Here is a 22931-nt window from a genome sequence, read left to right as displayed (position 1 = left end):
TTAAATGAAGTCTAACTCTACTCTAGTTTCTGGTCAGTTAAGTGGAAAAATCAGCTGGATTTGTTAACTGACCTGTCTGTGCTGCACTAGGTACTTTGGAGACAAAGATAAAATACAAAAATAGATATCGGACAGGAAACGGTTTGCTCCAGGAACGAAGATATTATCAAAACACTTACTTAACGAAAATCTACTTGTTACTTTTATTAGGAATGTTTTATTTCTGCGCATGGAGTGGGTTGCTGACAGTGATATGTATTTTATTTTGAAAAAGATAAACGGAAGTCCTTCCTTCTTATGACGTCTTTTCAACAAAGAACAAGACATCCACCAAGTTTCTACTGGGGGGCCGCGGGGCCATGGAGGTAGCTGGACGAGAGCCCAGTCTGTTCACTTGTTTTCCTCACCCGAAATCAGAAGAAATACTTCCTGTTTGACACAACTTGTACCAGCCGAAGTTACCCGACATGCAGATATCATGGTGTTTACACGTCCAGCTGGTCGTCGGAGAAGCAGCCGAACTGGAATAACACTGAGTCCGGAGTAGGTAAGTACCCCTAAAGTTGGCTGTCCTTTGTGTTCACACGAAGGAACGACTTTTGTTGTCGGCTGTAGCAAACTTCTAAACTGAGATTTGTCTCGGGTGTCTTGAGAAAGCGAGGCTCGTGGACCATGACATTATTTAATGTTTTTAACGCAGCGCTATGTGTGAAGAATCCTGCGGGACGTGGTGTACGACTGATCGCCACCTGTCGCGCGACGTCAGTGCTGAAGCAGCCTGTGTGAAAGCAACCACACCGATTATACTCACATTTCTAAAAAAAAAGTAGTTGTTTTGCGGTCACATTCGCCACAAGAGTGGACTTCATTGCATAGGTGCGTGTACACATCCAAGGAGTCTGACTTGTTTCAACACATTTTGGTCTGAACGTCCAAAATGTGACGCTCAGAGCCGCAGCTATGGACAGTATAAACGAACTGGGGCCCGTGCTGTACAGGGGCCGTATCACGAGCGGACCCACTCAATAACAAGTGGGCCTCTATCAGAACGGTGCCCCCATTCATTATCTCCTTTATTGTGTCTGTGAGGGGACATCAGTTGTTATAAATATCCTCTAATGTGCACATCCACGTCTGTCATGGTGTCAGTAACTTCATTGCAAAGTATACCAAAAAATATAGGCTTATTCTACATGATAAATATCAAAAAAAACTTTTTAAAAATATATATTTTAATTTTGGTATTCATGCCATACACAGATGCAATGATGACTGCTGGGTAATATGTTGTTGGCCAATCTCTTCATTGCTGAAAGTAGCACTGGGTGTTTTTGCACTAATGTGTGATTTATGTTTATATCAGCCTGCTATCACATACATGAAATATCTTGTGCAATAGTACTCAACCTATGCATATATGCTTTTTCTGCTGTGACACATATACTGTATATATTTATTACTGTGCATTAGAGTAAACACTGGACTAAACTTATCCACACCCACCATGTGCAGTTTTAATCCATGCACAATTTCTGTCAAAACTGTTAAATTCTTGTCAAATTGTTGGTAGTATATTTTTTTGACAATATATTTGGGAGTTTCTATTTTTCTTTTATATTTTTTCTAGTTCTTATATAAATGTACATATATACAGTATAGTCAACTTTTATTTTGTTATATTCTGTTGTTTTTCCTACTGCTATTGCCTGCTGCCTGCAACACTCAAGTTTCCCCAGCTGGGGATTAATTAAGTCTTATCTTATCTTATCTTATCTTTAGTCTCTATTTGATCACATTGTTTTTGTCTGTCTTACTCTCTCTAAAACACACTCTCATAAACACTGCTGTAGCTGTCCACAGGCGCCGTGGACTGATGTTCTGTTGAAATTCACTGTTACGATATGAAGGGAGAAGAGGGAGAGAACGAGAGGAAGAAAAGGCGATATACAGACTTAATGTCTCTGATGAAGGATTACTTGTTTTGCTGTTTGTCAACAATGGAGAGCGATTTGTAACAATTTTCGGGGTTATTAAGTTGAAACCTTCCCATCACTGTGTGTGGGGGAGGAACAGCAGCAAGACAGCATTATTTGTAACGGAACACCAAATTTTTAGGTGAGCAAAAGTATTGGAGCACATTACTCCTAAAATAGATTAAAGAGAATAAGACTTAATATGTAGTTGCAAATCCTTCGCTTGCAATAACTGCATGAAGCCTGTCACTGACATCACCTGATGTTTGCATTGTGAAGCTTTTCCACGCTTTCACTGCAGCCTCTTTCAGTTGTTTTGGGGAGTTACTCTGTACTTATGTTCCTAAAGTCTTCTGCGAACAGTAGATTGTGACACCTTCACTCCTGCCCGCCGGGGTTGATGTCAGGAACAGTTGTTTTAGTGTCCTTCTTTAAAACTCTCACAATGTTTCTGTCATCAACTGCTGCTGTTTTCCTTGGTCTACCTGTTCGACGTCTGTTATTTAGCACACCAGTGCTTTCTTTCTACTTCAGGATATTCCAAATGGTTGTACTGGCTATGGCCAATGTTTGTTCAGTGGCTCTGATTGATTTTCCATCTTCTCCCAGCTTCCCAATTGCTTGTTTTTCACCCATAGACAGCCCTCTGGTTTTCACCTCTAACTATAAATGCAGTCTGCACAGGCAAAACCCAAATCTGAAACCGATCGTAGAAATTAAGCGCTATTTATGGTTTGAATGATCAATGTGATAGGACACACCAGGGCAACAACTTTTGCTCACATGAAAAATGGGTGGGTTCAAACTAAAGGTGCTATCTTCTAAGTTGTGCATCAGATCCAGATATAAATACCTGGAAATAAAAGCTGAAAATGTTGATCTTTTGTCTCATATTCATCTTTTGATGTCAAACCCAAATGTGTTCAGTCGACAGAAAAAATAAAGGAATTGGCCTCACTGTTCCAGTAATTGGAGGGGAGTGTACATGAAAACATCCTCCACATTGATGATGAAAACCTGTTTTTCAGCTTTTCAGTGTAGCGCCAATCAGTGCAGTCGATACAGGCCTGTTCAGCTTTGCTCTGTGGGTCCACTGTTGACAGACATATAGTGATCGGATTAGTGAAAATAAACTAAACAGATGCTTTAGCATTATTGTTTGACATGAAGGAATTACACACAATAACCATGCAATAACAACTGAATCGACATGTGAAGAAAACACATTGAGCTTATCCCCAAAACTCTCAGAGCCTGGAGCGTCTGTTAATGCATTTCAGCTCACCCTGGAAGTCCACTTGCCTGTAGTGGTTTTTTGTAGTGGTGACGTCTTTGACCCCGCGGTGTTTCCAACTCACAGACTGGTGTGTCATCTGTTGTTTGCATGGTAATCAGACTTCTGTTGATGACAAGTCGCTGCCAGGCATTTGCAGGGTTCTTGGACTGTAGCCTTACCTATTATCACCAGCCTCTCAGTCATTAGCCATTCATCTTCCTCCAGAACATGAGAAAGAGCCAAAGTATGTTTCCTGGTACTGGCCAATAACCGGTTTTCCATTCTCCTCAGAAATCTGCTTATGTGCTTAGTGCTCAGTGTCGGGACCAAATCAGACTAGTACTGTTGTCTACGTCAGACCTGAGTCAATCAGGAATTTACCGTGACACCAAATAATGCTTAAAGCTGTTACTGCTAAATAACAGTTACTGTTTAAAGCAGCCCCAGGTAATAACATGGAATTACATGCAAATGAGCCTCAAGTTTCTCTTGTCATTTAGTTCTTTATGATTTGAAGTAAAATGCCACTTTCACCATGATCTGAATGCATGGCTGCAAGCAGAGCAATGTGGAAGAAAACCAAGTTAGAATCTAAAACATAAAATAATGCAGCCGCTGGAATAGAGGCAGAAGCTATGACATCACATAGAAAGTAAAATATAATAAGCATCTTTATTGTACTAACAGTAGTGACTGTTTTCCTACTGATGCAGAAATTAAAGAGAGAAATACCCAGCTCTCATAAAAAGAACAGGCAGCATTACATCAATGTTCACTTGATTTTTTTTCAAGGCAAGCCACTCTATGTCAGGGAGGTTAGGACTGGATGTGAAGTGTGTTCTGTCAATATGTTTGAGATAAAACTAGAGTCAACATGCATAGAGTGTGTTATTTCAGAGTCATCCCTCCCAAGAAATTGCCCAACTCCACTGAGATATTGCCCAATGACACCTCATTGACTTTCAGAAGGAAGAAAAAATAAGTGAAATAAAACCGGGTCCAGTACATCTAACTGTAAACCATGCAATCTGTATGTCTGTTTGGCTCTATGTATGTATGTCCTTTGCATATCTCAAGAACCATTCAACCAATATGCTTCATACCTGCTGAGTGTATTGCTGGGGACCCAAAGACTGCAATTGGACATGTGACACATTCAGTGTTAATTAACTTTGAATAAATAAGTGAACACTGGTGTGCGCAGCAGCGGCGGGGGATTTTAAGTTTTCTGCTGCTGCAGCTTCACATTAAAAGCATTTCACAGAGGAAACGTAGTCCAGGGAAATGCAAGTTTGACAGTGACCTCTACCGTTCATCGAAACATGACAACGGTCAATTTCAGCATTTTTTGACAGTTTTTAAATATAAAAAGTCTTCAGAGGTTTAGATTTCAATGGCAGGGCTTTTCTTTCAGCATCTGCTAATGCTAATAACTTTTGTCTATAATCAAATTCTTGAATTACGTATTTTTGCATTTTGCTTTTCATCTATGCAGCTCAGTTTTTTTAATGTAGTGTAATAAAGAAGCAGAAATAATAATTATTTTATTTTGAATAATTTAGGTGTGGTTTATGTTTCAGGATAACACCTCAATAATCTGTCTGCATATTGTAACATCACATAGCTGTTATTCACACAATCATCTTAAGTGAGGCACCTTTACAAAGTGATCCATCTTCTCACTTTTTACAATGTCATCAAAAAATATAAGATGAGCTGTTCGAAATTTGAAAAAGATGCATAAAACAAACAAACAGAGAAAATATTAATTAGGGAAATTTCTGCCAAATTTCCTCAAAGTTAGATTTCTGAAGCCTTGTGGAGAAGGTTATGCTTTCCATTACAAACATTTCAATAATGATATCACAGCAGTCATCTATGGAGTGTCTGGGTTGTGCTATTTCTTTGTAATTGGTTTTCTAGGAGCCACTTTCAATAGGCCAAATAGATATTTTGTTTTGATATTAATATTGATAGATGTTGAAATTAGAAGTCTAAATAGGAGATCATCCCAGATAAAAGTAATTGTTGTCCCAAATATAGTCACTAATTCTGTGTAGATCTCACACCAAACCACATTTACTTATGGGCACACCCAAAACAGATAGTAATGATTGGCTTCCTGGGAGCCACAGTTCCTCCATCAGATGGAGGAGCCTGAATGGTGACACGTCTGAACAGGTGTGATAAAACGCCTCCATGTTTAACCTATGTAACACTTTAGTGTAAAGCCCCCGCAGGTGGTGTTGCATTAGTATCAGTGCAGCAGTGCCCATGGTTATTGAATGAAAGTAGCAGAAATGGTCATTTCCCCCAAATGTTTAAGGCAAAATGAAATGTAATGTAGTGGATATAAATGGAATTTGTTTCTGTTCTCAACTATACAACTAAGAATTCACCAATCTGACACCAGTGATTTGTTAATAAGATGTATGGCTCACTGTTTGGAAGAGACTGGGATTATTCTTTTAAGGTAACATCAGGCTTGAGTTAAACATTGCTTTACTTACTTTGTTAAACAAAATGTAGCAAATGCATAGATCTGAAGTTACTGAATCGTTATGTAAACACAGCTGACAGCAAGAGTAAGAAAATCCCAGGGGAGAAATTAGTGAGCAGAGCTGCACCTCCGGACAGGCATGAGTACCTTGCATTGCATTATTGGTGGTGGCCCTCATTTCCCATAATGCCTAGTGCTGGACTGAATAGACAGGCAGGCAGGCAGGCAGGCAGGCAGAACTTTACATTTCCAGCAGCTCAAAGGGTGGAAACACAAGGGCATACAAAAAACAACTTTCAACATTCAAGATTCTTTATTGTCATTGAGCATGACATGTCAATGAAAGTTTCATTGCAACCCCCATGTAAGAAACAGATAATAAGAAAGATAAGAAAGATTAGAAAGAATAAAATTAAGAAAACTACAATAAAATAAACCAACGTGCAATAAAAATGTTCTTAAAAGCAATTAAAAATATACCAGAATGAAAATATACTAAGGCAATAAAATATACTAAACAATAAACAATAAAATATGCCAGTGAAATGTGCCAACAGAATAAAATATACAAGCAGAATAAAATATACACAGTGAAATGTACCTACAGCAGCTGAAATATACTAAAATGTATATAAACAGTAAACAATAAAATATACCAATGAAAATGAAATGTGCCAATATACTAAAATGTATATAATTTAGTTAAGTATATGTGTGGACCTAAAAGTTAAGTACACAGAAGGTGCAGGTGGAGGTGTAGGTGTAGGTGTAATGTGCAGTGTGCAGTGTGCAGTGGTTCACAGTTCTCACAGTCTCTCACTCCAGTGAGGGGCTGCTGGGGGTGATAGCTCTAACAGCTCTAACAGCTTCACGTAAGGAGGCAAAAATACAATACAAAATACCAACTAACAATATAAGAAAAAAAAAATAGTGAGATAAAAATATAGAACTAAGCTATACAAGATAAACATCTGGCGGGTAAATATGAGCCCAATAGTGCAGTTGTGCAAAATGACATTGTGCAACAGTCATTTTCAAGTAGTGAGGCAAAAATACAGTACAAAATACAGACTAACGATATGAGAAGAAATAGTGAGATTAAAATACAGAACTAAGCTATACAAGATAGACATCTGGTGGTTAAATGTAAGCCCAGTAATGCAGTTGTGCAAAATGACATTGTGCACATAGTTTAAGTTTGCTGTTTTACGTTACGAAGTTCAAATTTGCTGGTGTCCAGAACTTGGTCATATTTGTTGTTAATTGTCATTTTTGTGCTGGTTCATAATTTTAAGCATTGGTGGGCTGACTGTTGCTTTTCTTGACCCCAGCTGTATTTTGAGAAGATATTACTGGTGTGCAGCTGATGCAGGATGTAGTTTGCGCACATGCTAACATGTAAACATAGAATTGAAATGAAAAGAGACGCCCGTTGATCTGGCCCATTGTCATCGATGCCCGATACAGCTACTGTCCTTGGGTTGTTATTGGACCGATATCAGTATTGGCTCAGTGCATCTCGATGTACAGCACCAAGTATACAACATACAGGACTCGAAAAAGTGCAGGTCATCTTTCAACTAAACCTGCAGAGTATCCCTGTTTGACCGGCAGCCACATTGCTTGCTCAGGAGTTGACCATGAACAAGTTACAAAGCTTTATTCCTTTACCAGTTAAATTTCACACACATACTAGCCTGCACTCCTTATGAAGCGTTGTGTGTATGATGGGCAGCTACCATATTTCTGATTTGGGAATATATGTGAATGGTTTCATATTGAAAGCCATCATGGCTTTTGAAGGCACTAAAATTATTATTTCTTGAGATTCTTGGGCCGTGTACCAGTGAAGTATTCCCTGTACCACTGACTGCAACACAAGCCTAGGGCATAATTGATCCACCCCCATCATTGACAGTTAGAGAGGTGTATCTTCCATGTAATTCTGCACCCTTTTTTCTCCAAACATACCATCATTTCACAAGACTTGTTTCGGAAATGCGTCAGGCTTGTTTGGACAGACTATAAAGAGGAATATGCATTGCTCTGCCTTTCCTAATAATGACTAAGAACAAGTCACACGTGAAGCTAATTTTGTGTGCTGTTCCTGTCCTTTTTTTCACTCTAAAGTTGTACAAAGCACAAATAATGCACCAATATTGCTTAAAATGACAAAGAGGATGTTTCAACTTAATGTGTTTTGGAGATCAGTCCAGTTTCTACTCACTGAAATATTCACAGTAACAGAAATGTTGACCGGGGTGCCCAAACTTTTGCAGTTCTATATTGTACACCACAGCACCATGTGCAGAGATATGTAAAAATTACTTTTTTCACAATAGAAATAGGGCTCCTTTCAACTCATTACATAGTCCACTCTCTCCTTGTTACTGTTACTAAGCCTGTCAACATTTCCATTCTCACACATAACATATGCAGTTTTCAATGGCACTGTTGGTAGAAACCTTCAAAAATCTGAATTTCAGACAGCGGTAGACACAAGGAGCTGCTAGTGATCTGGCCATGATGAGCTTCCTCTAGAAAAGACGGGACAGAGACTAGTGTGGCCGTGAATGACAGCAAAGCATGATACAAACGCTAACACTGAGCTCAAATTGAGTGCACATAAATATGGCAAATAACATGTTGGGGATTGGACCCTACTGTCTACTTATTGTTAGAAGGCTATGATTGGACTATCACTGTTTGGGGGTGGGATTTGCAAACAGTCATTTGACTAAGGATAAGGGTGACAGCAGAGTGGGTATAAAACATTACAGCAGCTGTCTTGTAGTAAAAACAGGGTGATACTTTGACACCTCCACCTCAGCTGCCCCTCCCTCTCTCTCGGGCACAACCTGGAGTAACTCCCTGCCCCCAGGGTCAGGGTCTTGGTTTGCGGCCTGTACGGGAAAACGGATCGCACACACACTGGACAAAAGGACCTTCCACTGCCTGGGAGTTTCCGAACGTGCATACAGTAACATGCTGTACCAGAGATGCAATCAGAATCTCAAAAAACAGTAGTACTTGTGAAATTGTAGTTTAAATTTAGATGCAAACAGAGTCATGCATGACTTCTGGAACAAAGTCCACCTATGAAACCTAGCATGCTACCACTGAATGCTAGAGTGAGCAGTTGGGTAGTAATACACTATTACCTGAGAGGCTGAGATTCGGTGTGTGAACTCATTTTAACTCAGTTGAGTCATGTCTCAACAGACGGGTTGAGACACAGCAGTGACCTCAGGCGGCATTGAACTGTAAGACACAACCAGTATTTACCAGTATTTATGTGAATATACAGGGCTGACCTTGTTTGATAGATGATGGTTTGTATGTACACTCTGTCAGTAATGGGTCACCTATATAAAGCCATTCTTATAATTCTGAGACAATCACACCTGATTGGTTAGCTGTGTGAAGTTGTCAAGTTTGTCACTTACAGCAAGTTTAAAACCATGAATACTGAAAAACAGTCTGAACTTCTGCACCACTATCCCCATCTATATTTAATTGTGCTGAGATGGCAAAATCATGCAAAAAAAACACAGAGTTCTTGGATGCATGCTCCATTACACTCTCTGAAAAACTGGACCCTACATAAACATATAATACACTGCTGTGAGAAAATGAACCACAATGCAGTGTGACTCGAGCAATGAATAAACAGCAGCCCGGGAGTTTCAATAGATTATATCACACTGCAGGTTAGTGGTCAGTGACTGAAGTGACCAGCGTCACTGTGAGAAATCTGTTTCAGCAGCATTTTATGGGTGAACTACAACCCAAAGTGGTGGTGTTGGTTTAAGAACTGATATCACATCAGGAGTTAGTATCACCAAATGCTCCATATTAAATGATGCAGATGTTGAGCAGTCATAAGAATCTGAAGTAGAGTCAGTTGATCTGTAGTGAAAAGCCTTGTTGTTGACTAATGGAGACGTGCAAAGGCATTCAGCGTATGTGTTTGAAATAGTCTGAGTCACAAAAACAGGAAATTTGAAGACCCAGAGAGTTTTTATTGGCATGCAAGGCCAAAGCTCAGTAAGCATTCACCATTCATATAGATTGAGACGTAGAGAAAAGGAGTATCCCTCCCACACACATACTGAGTGTTTCATTAGTGTGTAACTGTAAATACAGCTTAGCTGCTACAGAATGAATGAAGCATTCAGATCCTCAAAGTCTGCCCCTACAGTCCCACATTTGTTGTGAGGTCTAAGCAGCTGAACCAGCTCATTCGTCTAGACCCCTGATGTCCTTCATTTTGTGTGCTGAATCTTAAGTGTGGTATCTGTAGCTCTGTGAGACTTTAATTTTAGTAGCTGGAGGAGGAGACAGGAGCAGGAAGGAGTGTGACAGCTGCTCTGATGGGTACTGCAGCTGTGGGTCACTCAGCAGGTCAGTGGGGTCCACTTTGACTGTTTTTCGGACACATCCCCATGTCATAGTTTGTGTGCTAGCCATGCAAACGGTGTGCCTTGAGCAGTGGCAATGTTGATCGGCCGGTCTCTCAGTCCACCACTGTGGTCCAGATTGAAATATCTCCTTAATTCATGATGCCAAAAGAATGAATCCTGATGACTTTGATGGTCCCATAACTTGCACTACCAGCACATCAAAGTTTTCTGTTTCTGGTAAAATTCATCAACATTGAATTGATGGATTTGTTTGTTCAGACATTCATGCTTCCAGACAATGGATCTCACTTATATTAGTATTTTCATGAATTTTGATCTAGTGCAGCCAGCAGGTAAACTTTTGTTGAAAACTTTGGTTTACAAATACCAACAAAACTGATGAAATTCCCTTTGGTCTCAGCTCTTTGATTAGTTGCAGCATACTGAATGTACTAAACATCAGCATGTTAGCATTTTCACTGCACTTTTCAGTATTATTTATTATCATTTTTTCATTAGCATTTAGCTCAAGGCAGCGCTATCCCTGTGATTACAGCCATGATTGATTAAATGGCAGTAGACTTCTTTTATTGAAGGAGGAAGTGAGTTTCACTTTGTTTTTATCTGAAAGTCTGTTGGAATTAATTTTATGCAAACCTGCACCATAACAGCACATTTATGATCCTGCCTTTAATGTTCTGTAAATCAAGAGAAGGCAGCTGTCCAGAGTTGCTGGCTGGGATAATAGATTTAGAAATTGTAGGATGGTTTACAACTCTTTCAGCAAAATGTCTAATTTGTGATGCATTTTATCACTTTGATTTGAATATTGCATTTGCATGTTTTCATTGTCCAGGAGGAGCTAATACCAGCTAATACCACTGGAAACAAATGCTGAAAATGAATATTATTTTTGACCCTGCAGTCAAGAAGAAGAAGCCCTCTGAGAGTGGAGCAATATGAAGCTCAGATGTGAAGCAGTTTTGTAATGAATGGTATTTTCCACTGTAATGGTACCTCAAAGGTTGTTCCCTGTGTTGACAGTGTTAAGTTGAGTGTATTAAATGCCACTGTGAGTGTTTGGACATTCTTTGGACATGTTCTCCTATGTGAACATTGCAGTGCATTGCAAAAGTAATATAACGCATTAGGGCAATCACAATTTGCCAAAAATGATGTTCAAATATTCACTCTCAGAAAGATGTGCCCTTGTTTCTGCTTGACCTATGTTCCATTTTCAGTCAGTGAAAGTGAGGTCCAAGCATCCTGGTGGACTTCAGTGTCCTGGATCTGACTTTCCCATATTTTTGTGAGACTAACACAGGCAACTATTTTTGAATTTTTTTCAGTATCACACAAGACCGATGCAGTCAGCAGCCACGAAACGCAGTGCAATTTAACCCTCCTGATGCACCGTCAGTGTCAGCCACTGAAAGTGTTTTTGCCACTGACAGCATAACTGTCTGACAACTTAAAGAAAAAGGATCCCCACAAAGATACAAAGAGTAAGATCAGTTTTGTTTAACCAGGAACATCTGTAGCAGCACTCCAGCCAAAACCACCAGACTCCATTCACAAAAACAGAAATTTTAGCAATGTAAAACACACTGCATTCAAACGTGACAAAAACAACAAAAACAAACCTTGACAAAACCCTCTTGGTTCGTCTTTCCACTGTTCCAGCCATCATCACTTACTCTGGTTTGGTTTAAAATAAACTCTTAAGTCACTGAATCAGGAGAGGAGCAAGGGAGAGGGTGGGCATCAGGGAAGCAGCAGGGGAAACAGCTGGAATATTTCGAGTTTTCACATCTAACGCAAGAATTATTTACACAGGACATTATGACGGGAGAGACTTAAATGTGTTGGACTTCAACAGTAATTACTGGAGGCCGCGTCAGTAGAACAAAACTTATATCATTTCCCATTTGTTGGTCATAACATGAGCTGTGACTGTAATGTAACTCTAAGTAACTTGTGACTCTGCTTCTTTGAGGCTCTGTGTCACTTCAGCTTTTGTCTCTTATTATTTTGTTCAGTCGCACTGCACTCCTGTCAAATACTGGAGAACTTGAAAAATTGTTGTCTCCACTAGTCACTTGCTCACATAAACATCGGAAAATAAGGTCCGTAATCATATAATACGTGACTGGGATTTCTCCTTTTTGTCCAGGACATTGGATGCTTTTTTTAGGAGTAATCTTGTCATTTTGGCCAATTCTGACAGCCCTACTCTCCACTGATACCTTTGCATCATGTGCTCCTATTTAAAGCAAATTCATAGACATCAACACAAAAGGTATTATGTGTAGTAGTGAGCTCACTGTCAAATAATTACTAATCTCTCACATTACTCCCCCGCCATTGTTCTCTGTGTTGGTTTTGATGAAGTTCACTGAAGCGACTTTTCTCTGCCAGACCTGGTTTTAAACCCTGAGAATTTAAGTCAGATATAGACGTGATGAGATGATGAGTGTGGGTTAGGAGCATGACAAGACGCATGAAAGCTGTGATTGGAAATCATGGTTATTCCACCTAATATTGATTTCTGAATCTTCCTGAGTTTAACAACATTAGTGTTGTGTTGTTTAAAAATGAATATGAACTTCTCTTTGCAGTATTTGAGGAAAACACTGAATCTTTTTTGTTATTTTGACCATTTGTAATTTTCTGCAAATAAATGCTCTAAATGACGATATTTTTATTTGGAATTTGGGAGAAATGTTGTCAGTAGTTTCTAGAATAAAACAAAAATGTTCTTTTTACTCAAACACATACCTAGAAATAGTAAAATCAGAGAAACTGATCATTTTGTAGTGGTCTCTTACTTTTGCCCAGAGCTCTATGTTGTCTTTGTTTTTAATTGTTTATATATCAAAAAAGATTAGCAAATCGTCAAAATATGTTTCATTTATGTTTTACAAAGCCTCCCAACTTGTTTCTGAATTGAGGTTGTATGTGGGGAAATGTATTTTCTGTTATTCTGGGTGAAACGGGCCTTTGAAACAAGCAGTCCAGTTTATTTCCCTTGACTGACAACCACGGTGGCCTTCCTGTTTACTAGGCTTGGACTGTGAATCACATAACAGCTTGAAATCATTCACATTCTTGCTCCAACCAAAACACCCCAAAAGCCCACCTCCTTGCAGGAGGTGCTGGCCCGCCAGATTGAGATGGGAGGAGGAATTTGCAGCGAGCGAGGCAAGAAGAAATCCTTATGTCTCAGCTCACTCTGTACCATGACAACCAAGTACAACAGTCCCATTGCGGCTGATGCTTCAGAAATCTGCCTCTTGATTCCATGCTCCATCTCCATCATCAGGACCCCATGAAACTTGAACTCCTTCACGTGGGGCAGTGCACTCAATCCCAACCCCTATGGCCTCAGACATGGAGATACTCCACCCAACTCTGCTCTTAGTGGGTGTGCCCCTTTATTGATTCTGTGTGTCTGTGATGCCCATGGGCAGAATCCCTGATTGCCTTAGGTCACATCAGAGTGCAACCTCCAGACAGTTTGCAGCTCAGTTTGGGACAGATGGGATGAGTGTCAGCCATTAGCTGACTTCTTGCACAAAGTAAGCACAAGCCTGCATATGTGTATAGAATATGTATATGTTCGGGTCACCAAACTGCCCCTGGATCAAAAGCATTTCAACCGAACAGCAAATGTTCATCTCTCCAAACACTGTTGTTGAAGTGTCTGTGGAGAGGAGTCAGTAAACGGATGCTAATGGTGTTTTCCTCTCATGCCTTTCTTAAAAGTGAAGTCTGGGAGTTGTTCGTATGTTTTGACACAGCTGAGTCATATCAGTTGCTGAAACAAGATCCACTACAGCATCTGGGTCGAGCGTGCCTGTATGCGTGTGTACATGTGTTGTGCCTCTGTTCGTGCAAAATCAGTAACAGCACTGTTTTGTATGAACCACACTGGGAAGGTTTTGTAGTCAGTGGCCTCAAATAGAAACACAAAAATGTATTTACGCTACACATTTAAAGACAGTGGTTTAGAAAAAGGGAGGGAGAGGAATAGAGCAAAGGTTTCAGGTTTATGTATGTTCAACAAAGTGAAGAAGTGAACTGTGTTGGTTTACCCATACTTCACAGCACACTTTTGACTACACCTAACAGCAATCCTGATCATGTTAAACTAAATTAATTTGACAACTGAATCTGAAGATTTTCACCTCTTCAACCCCCCTGACCCACTGCTGGGTTACTCCTTACAAATTCAAGCTGTACAGCCAAGTGCTAGAATCCACAGATTTGCATTTTGGACGATTGAGTGAATATTTCAAAACATCATAGAGTTCTTTATCAGCGTCTTATGCTGATAAACAATGTATGATACTGTCAGTTATTCTGAAGAAGATGATTTTGAAAACCTTGAACCAGCAATAGCAGAGGAAACAAGCTATGAACACAACACTGAATCATTAGTAAACAGCTGCTTATTTACAAATCCAGCAGTTAAATCATCATCATTCATTTGCGTGTCTGGCCACCTGATTTGTATAAATCCAATATCCAGCCTCTGTTAGCTCTACCAGCTCCTGAGAAAAATATCAGGCTTTAGCTGCCAAGTGCACTGCTATGTCATTGTCTGTCTGCGCTGACCAGGGAGTGTACACTGGGTTTTCAGAGCCTTCTTTGGTGAAAATAGCTGCCTGCTGCATCTGAAAAAAATGCTATATCAGTGGTGAGAGTGAAGTTGTGGGCCACACAGCTAAACAATGAGCTGAATCTCAGTGTAAAGCTCTGTAAAGATGATGGGAGCTGCAGGTTCAGGTGATAACTGCCTGTAGGTTCATCACAAGTGATCTCTTTCACATTGTTTTCACATTAATCATTTGATTGGTATTGGTTTAATAGAAACGTAGATCATAGCTGCTGTAAAAGGAAGTACAACCCGGAGTGTTTGATCATGTCACATGATCTTCATCAGCAAAAAAATCAACCGAGTTGTCATGGAAGTGCTGAGGTTCAAGCTGAATCTGTGACCTTGTGAACAGCGGCTGACTTAGTAATAGTCTTTTTCTCCCTCTTGTCTGTTGACAAGCTGAGCTGCCTTGTTGTGTGTTTCTTTGGATGTATGGCTCTAATATCCTCTGTCCTTCACAGACACTTCATCAGAGACAGGCATAGAAGGCTCTACGGAAAACATGCCCACCGGTACGGTCAGTCAACCTCGCAAGCAGGAGAGGAAAGGCAGTTTCTTCAAGGTACGTGCCCCTCAAATGATTCTACCTGTGTGGAGAAAGACCCCTGTCACGCACACAACTGTAAAGACAGTAGGTTTAAGCATTTCTAGCTTGCATAAAGATGACCAGGAGATGTGGATAGGCAGCAGCAAACTTCCCAGTTGCAGGCTGGGTCCTGGAGAAGATTAGAGCAGGAGGACAGAGATGGAGCCAGCCTGAGTGTAGCTCTTTGGTTTTCCTGTGTAGCCTTTTCATCTCTGTCATATCAAAATATGTGTGGTCGTGTAGTGTAGTACAGTGGTAAGCATCCATGATTATTGTAGTCACAGAAAGTGTGGTTAGTACTTGTTGAGCAGCCACTTATCAGGAGAAATACAACAGAAGAGTAACTGGTGTTTACAGTAAAGCCAGATTGTTTTAGTAAAGATGATAGTCCCTAATAATTACAACAGTGATCTGAGGAAGTGGAGGTGTGCAGCTCTTCATGTAACAGCTTTGCAATATTTACAACTGATCAATCAAAAAACGACCATGTCTTTGTTTTAGGGTCATTTTTGATCTATAGGCATCAGTAAAAAATTTATCGTGTTCCCTGTGGCTTTGTCTACTATAGACTATTGTCTGCTAGATTCAGGTTAGGCAAGTAGTGCTAATGGTCATGTTTAGGGTAAGTCTCCAGAAAATGAATGTAAGTCAATGTGATATCGACATGTGGAAACACATGTCTATTTGTGTGTGTGTGTGTGTGTGTGTGTGTGTGTGTGTGTGTGTGTGTGTGTGCGCGCACGCGCGCGTGCACATTGCCAGTGCACACGCTGAGAGGCTGAACACTGACAACAAGGGTCAAAAAGCTTGGTCAGAGCTTCTGGAGGAGTGTAAATGCATTGATTTAGCAGCAAATTTTATAGTGTGGAACAGGCGTGTGGATTAAGATGAGATGAAATGAATTTTATGCAGTGATACTCAACAATAGATTATTCTTTTATACTGTCATACACAACCTACTGTTTCAACGTGTGGAGAAGCTGGAACAGGTTGTGTCCAGGATGTGAGGGGTCTGCAGTGATGCTTCCTGCCTGTTTCCTCAGTCTGGAGTAGTGTAAGTCCTGCATGGAGGGCAGGTTTCTCAACATTCTGTGTAATTCATTGCCGTCTCTTCTTGGCTTGTTTGGTGGCAGACCCAAACCAGATGATGATGGATGAGCATAGAACAGATTGGATTACTCCTGTGTAGAAATGGATCAGCAGGTCTTAAGGCAGGTCAAACTTCTTGAGCTGATACAGGAAGTACATTCTCTGTTGCACAGTTTTGATGATTGAGGCTATATTTGAAGTCCAGCTTACATCCTAGGAGAACCTGAAGGTTTCTATAGTGGAAACAATAAGGTGTTGCAGGAAGTAGTTCAGTCCCATGACTGCATCCTCTACTGACCTGTTCGCCTGGTAGGCAATTTGCTGGGGGTCTAGTAGGAGGTGGCTATAGCGTCATTTAATTCAGAGATGGACGATTTTTATGGCACCAGAGTTAATATGGAGTGTTTGAAGTGTGAAGGAACTGCATCATCTACAGACTTGTTTTCCCAGTAGGCAAACCCTAGTCTCAAGAAGGATTTCATGACCACAGAGATCAGAAAGACAGGCCTGCAGTCATTGAATCCTTTGATAGGGATTTCTTGGGGACTGGGATAATTGTAGAGTGGTTGAAGCCTGAGGACATCACCGGACAGTCCAGTAATTTGAAAGTCTGGGTGTTAGCTGGTCAGCACAGACTTTCAGACAGGAGGGGACACGTCGCTTGGACCTGACACCTTAACACAAATCCTGTTCACAGATCCTGAGTGCTGGTGGGGGGTCAGTGGGGAGGGGTGATAGTGGTGCAGGTGCAGCAATGGTCTAGTGTATTACTGTGCCTTGTGGGACACTTCATGTGCTGTCTGTTTTTTTTAGCAGATCATGGCAGAGGTTTGTTGTGTTGAAGTCCCTAAGATCAATGAGCAGGGAGTCTGGATGTTAGATAAGACTTTATAAATCTCACAATGGAGAAGTTTACTCTTACAGAAGCTCTTCAGAACACTTCAGAACACACAAGGGGGTGCAAACAGCAAATTGAGATGCAAATAAGAACAATGAGAACAATAAATTACAGCTGTGCAAACCACAAAAAGAATTTCAAAATTAAAAAAAAAATAAAAATAAGGTATCCTATGTACAGTTTAAGAAAAAATATAGAAATTGTCTTTTGCCAAGCAATAGTTGATTTAGATGTTTGGATGTTTATTATCAGAGAGGAACAGAGGTTATTGCACATTATAACTATACAGTGGAGTTGTACAGTCTGACAGTGATGGGAATGAAGGACCTGCGTTAGCGCTCCTTCTGTACTGAGAGTGCCTCAGTCGGGCACTGAAGGAGCTGCTCAGCTCCTCTACAGTCCGGTGCAATGAGCTGTTGTCCATGATGGCTGTGAGCTTGGCCAGCAGCCTCCTCTCACCCACCTCCTCCACAGAGTCCAGAGGGCAGTCCAGGCCCTCCTGCCCAACTTGTTTAGATAGCAGAGGCTACCACAGAGTCATAAAAAGTCCTGAGCAGTGACCTGCACACTCCAAAGGACCTCAGTCTCCTCAGGAGGTGGAGGCGACTCTGGCCCCTCTTGTACAGGGCGTAAGTGTTGTGGGACCAGTCCAGTTTACACCCAGGTACTTGAAACTGTCAGCTGTCTCAATGTCCTCCCCCTGGATGTTTACTGGCGAGTGTGGTAGTGTCCTCCTTCTGAAGTCAGCCACCATCTCCGTCATCTTACTGGTGTTCAAGCACAGGTGGTTGAGCTCACACCAGTCCACAAAGTCCATGATGACTGACCGGTACTCCAGCTCGTTCCCCTCTGACACACAGCTCGCGATGGTGGAGTCATCAGAGAACTTCTGAAGATGGCAGCTGTGGTGAAGTCCGAGGTGTAGATGGTGAAAAGGAAAGGTGAGAGGACGGTGCCCTGGGGTGCTCCAGTGCTGCAGACTACCACCTCTGACTCACAGCTGCGCATTTGCACGTACTGTGGACAGTCAGTGAGGTAGTCGATTGTCCAGGCAGCCAGGTGTCTATCCACTCCCGCGTCCTCCAGCTTCCTCCCCAGCAGCGCCGTTCTGATGGTATTGAAAGCAAAGGAGAAGTCAAAGAACATGACCCTAACAGCATTGCTGCTGGTCTCCAGGTGGGTGAGCGCCTGCTGCAACAGGTAGATGACGGCTTCCTCTACCCCGATGTTGGGCAAACCCTTGATGCTCACTGGTGTGACCTGTGATCCCTTGCTGCAGAAGACTATGACCATCTTCTTCTATGACCATCGAAGTTGGTGATGACTTCCTTGTATTCCAGCCCATTCCCCTGTGATACTTCTGGTTGTGGCAGTTGTCCGTGTTTGTCTGAAGTCAGATGTTTAGAGGGTGAAGAGAAAAGGAGAGAGCAGAGTACGCTGTGGCGCCCCAGTGCTGCAAACTACCACACTGCTGTCTGTTGTTGAGGTAGTCGATGGTTCATGCAGCCAGGTGACAGTCAACTTCAGCTCCCTCCAGCTTCCCCATCTGCAGTGATGGCTGGATTTCGTTGAAAGCACCGGAGAAAAAAACATGACCCTAACTGTGCTCCCTGTGCTCTCCAGGTGGGAGAGAGATCTGTGCAGCAGGTAGATGATAGCATCTTCCACACCAATGCCTGGTTGACATGCAAACTGTAGGGGGTCCAGCTTGCTGCTCAACAGATTACAGAGGTGGTTGAGTATAATCCTCTCCAGGGTCTTCATCAGGTGGGAAGTTAAGGCTACCGGCCTGAAGTGGTTTGAGTCCCTGGGATGCAGTCTTTGGCACTGAAACCACACAGGGCTTTTCCACAGGGCTGGAACTCTCTCCAGATTGAGGCTCATGTTGAAGATGTGCAGAACAACCCCGCAGAGCTGCTCTGCACAGCCCCTCATCAGTCTGGTGCTGATGCCATCAGGGCAAGTAGCCTTCCTCGCCTGGTGGGTGGTGGAGGGAGCAGATGGCCGCCCCACGCCACCCACAGCCTGGTTCCACTTGAGGTTTCTGCCGGCTAAAAGGAAGATTTTCCTCGCCACTGCCACCAAGTACTTGCTTAAGAGGGAATTGTTGGGTCCCTGTAGCTAAAGATTTTGGTCTGTACCTGCTCTAAATGTAAAGTGTCTTGAGACAACTTCCGTTGTGATTTGGCTCTATATGAATAAAGTTGAATTCAATTGAATTAAACATGTTTTGTTAGTGAGCTTTAGAGGTGCAAATAGGCTGATTTTGTTACTTTTGAACAAAGCTAAGCTAGCTGTTCCTTTTTTCAGCCTTTATGCTAAGCTAAGCTTAATGGCTGCTTACTATAGCTTCGTATTTACCATAGACATGATAGTGTTGAGCAAATATGCGTATGTCGCAAAACTATGTTTAGCTGTTCCTGTAAAAGGATTTTTCAAACTGTCAGTTTAGTTTCAGACTAACTCAACAAACATCTCAATGGACCTGACCCTGCTTTATGTTGAGTACCTTATGGTGGGTAATGGTTTGAGCAGACACAATCCAGACATGTCTTGACTGAAACATGACCTGTTACAGAAGTTGTGGCTAATAACCTGGCAAACACATGAGAAGATGCATCCAGCCTTGGTGAACTGGTCAGGCTTTACTTTCTGTGGGTATGGCTGTACATGCTGCATTACTTTTGTTTGCAAACCCACCGTTTGGGTATGCAAACATGCCAGTTAAAAGTCACAATTCAGTTTAGAGCCAGTTCAAACATCAGCTAGAAGCAGGCAGATTATTCACAGCATTTGAGCAGGTTGTGTAATTTAAATTACAGGAATATGTATGTGCAGGTCAAACCAAATGAATCCCCAAAAACAACTGTGTTACAGATGCATGAAATCCCATGAAACCTTTTCTGAAATAAATTTGTGTGAGAAAACTCTATGAAGAACGTTCTTCTTCCCTCTAGCAAGTCTGCTGTAAATTTGAACACAAAATGTTGTGACCTCAGTGACCTCTTATTTTCTCTGCTGGAACTGATCTGTCTGTTGTTTTTCCTTAAAATGAATGTTTTGTGTGTCTTTGTAGCTGATTGACTCATTTGCCTGCGAAATTGGCACATTGAAGAAGGAAATTGGGAAAAAGGCTGAACCTTCAGAAGAAGACCACAACATAGATACACTTGGGTGAGCTCATAGTGTGTTTTGCATATAAGAAAGCTTTCTGGTTGTGTGTGTGTCTTTGTGTGTGTATGCATACTTTCTTTATGTCCCAGCTAGTTTTTTAATTTAATGTAGTGCAGTTCCCCTTAGCTACCAGCAGAGAGCACCTTTCAGAGGTTGTGCTATGTCAAATGTGAACTGTGATTACCAGGTACTGGCACATTGCTGTCACCAAGCTATGTCAGGAATCTGCAGATAGCATGATAAACTGAAAATGATGCTCTCTGGGGCTGTTTTGAAATGTGTTTGTGTGTGTAATTTTTCCTGTTGGTCTTTGAAACTGGCTAATATCTCCAGCTTCCTTTCTGGAATATTTAGTGTGTATTTCTGGTAATTAGTTCCTCCTCTAAGATGCATTTTCTGTAGTTTTCAGAAAGTACCTGTTAAGTGTTGAGGAAGTGAGACAGAGGCTGGCCAGCTGTATGAAACACAATTCCAGTTGGTCCATCTGTTTACTATTATTTAATTTTCATTACTAGCATTAGTAATTAGCAGCTTAATAAGCCATTGACTGTCTGAGTTTTTAAGATGATCTCATCATTGAAACATTATCTTATTAGTGCTGCCTACACATTTTAAATATTTGTACATGCTTGTGTAGTGTATGTGTGTGTATGTGTGTGTGTATGTGTGTGTGTGTGTGTGTGTGTGTATGTGTGTGTGAGTGTGTGTGTGTGTGCATTTGTGTGTGTGTTTGTTATTATTAATAGTAGATTATTAGTGTATAAGTAATAAACAGTGTAAACAAGTACATTTACTAGTACATTTCATACCACTGTATATTTCTACTCTTCTACAGTGCAGAGAAATTATTAGGCCACAACAATTATTTGATAGCTATAGTTAATAATTGCTTTACAAATGCAATTTTTACACACAAAACAGAGATTGATCTTATTGTGTAGTATGTTTTTATTTTGTATTAATCTTTAACTTTTTTCTTACTAATTAAACTGCCAACAGTAACAACAGTATTAACCGTATACAAGGTAATTATCTCCACCAACACCAATACAATGCTACTTACAATACAATACAGTACAATAATGCACAAGTAATGATAACGTAATGATACAGTATACAACAGCTTAACACTCACGGGGCTCGTTTGGCTGTTTTAGGTACTTTGACTTTTGATACATTTTGCTAATAATACAGGACGTTTCCTTAAATATTTTTACAGCATGGTATTGTTACTTGTACGAAAGTAAAGTATGTCAATACCTCTACCGCTGCTAAATCAGTTCCATAAGGGAAACATATGCAGGAGGTAGGGTATTTGACAGCTGGAGGGATTTTGCTGTCCCTTTACTAGCCACAGATAAATGTGTGTGATCTAGTTGAGACTCTGACTCAGAACTTGGTCTCTGTTTTTTTTCTTCAGAATCTCCTTTGTCCTACTGTTTCTCACTGGAGTTGTACAGCTGTGATAATTTCTTCCTCTGTTTGAAACATCATTAACTTGAGAAGAAGGAGCATGGTCTTCTAACTTCAGAGAAGGGATCAAGAGAAATCTGGTGGAAGCAATTGAATCTTTGCTGGAGTTGGATTTCTTGGCAAAGGGGGCCAAAATTTCTCCCTTTCCAAAAAAAGTGTTTTCTCTCCCTTTTCTTCACAGATTCCAATAAAAATTGGAAAGGAAAATGCTTTCTACAGAATTTCTTCTTCTGTTTCAGTATAGAAACATGCAAGAATTAATTCTCTTACTTAGCGACTTGACTCCAATCACTGTCTACCTATTACTCAGAGTATTGTCTCTGTATTCACTCATTCACTGTGTGTTCTTTGTAGATTCCAATAATCATTAGGCCTGTCACCAACTTCAAATAAATAAAAAAAACTGTACGCTCTCCTTCTTAAAAGGAATTGTGTTAATCCTGCCAAATATAATATGTAGAAATAAGAATATAAAAGGAATGGTAGTAAACATACCCTGTAAACCTTTGAAAATTTGTTACAACATTCAGTCGTGATATGAAATATAATCCCTGAATGTACTTTCATATATTTGTTTGATTTTCTTTCCAGGTTGGGTGAAGAGGTGGATGGTCTTTTCCTGCAGGCTTCACCCCACGCTGGGATCAGGGCGGGGCTGGCCAGAGCGAGAGATTCAGGCTATGACTCCCTCCATAGGCGACTCAGTGTTCTGGAGAAACTGGTGCATACACATGCTGTGTGGCTACAGCTGGGCCTCAGCCATCAGGATGCCACGTGTATACTACAGAGCCAACCCACCGGGGTGAGGGAACAACCACTGTGGCCTCTTGTATCCAACACTGTCGACTCAAAGCTTTCACTCTTGTGTAAAAGTTTCACAGCACACACAGACAAGCAGA

General features: G+C 41.0%; 1 protein-coding gene across 1 annotated transcript in view; it reads left to right on the top strand.

The window, feature by feature from the left end:
* The first annotated feature begins 324 nt into the window (after positions 1-324).
* The window catches only part of LOC121613887 (ras and Rab interactor 2-like), a 48763-nt gene continuing 26156 nt past the window's right edge, over positions 325-22931 (top strand). The window contains exons 1-4 of the mRNA XM_041947584.1: positions 325-547; positions 15274-15374; positions 20462-20559; positions 22624-22834. Of these exons, the coding sequence (XP_041803518.1) occupies positions 15315-15374; positions 20462-20559; positions 22624-22834 (369 nt within the window). The 5' untranslated portion in view covers positions 325-547; positions 15274-15314. The remainder of the gene's footprint in view (positions 548-15273; positions 15375-20461; positions 20560-22623; positions 22835-22931) is intronic.

This window comes from Chelmon rostratus, chromosome 11, assembly GCF_017976325.1.
Source record: "Chelmon rostratus isolate fCheRos1 chromosome 11, fCheRos1.pri, whole genome shotgun sequence".
In the NCBI taxonomy this organism is placed as follows: Eukaryota; Metazoa; Chordata; class Actinopteri; order Chaetodontiformes; family Chaetodontidae; genus Chelmon; species Chelmon rostratus.
Note: the sequence above shows the minus strand (reverse complement) of the source record. Positions and strands in the feature narration are given on the sequence as shown.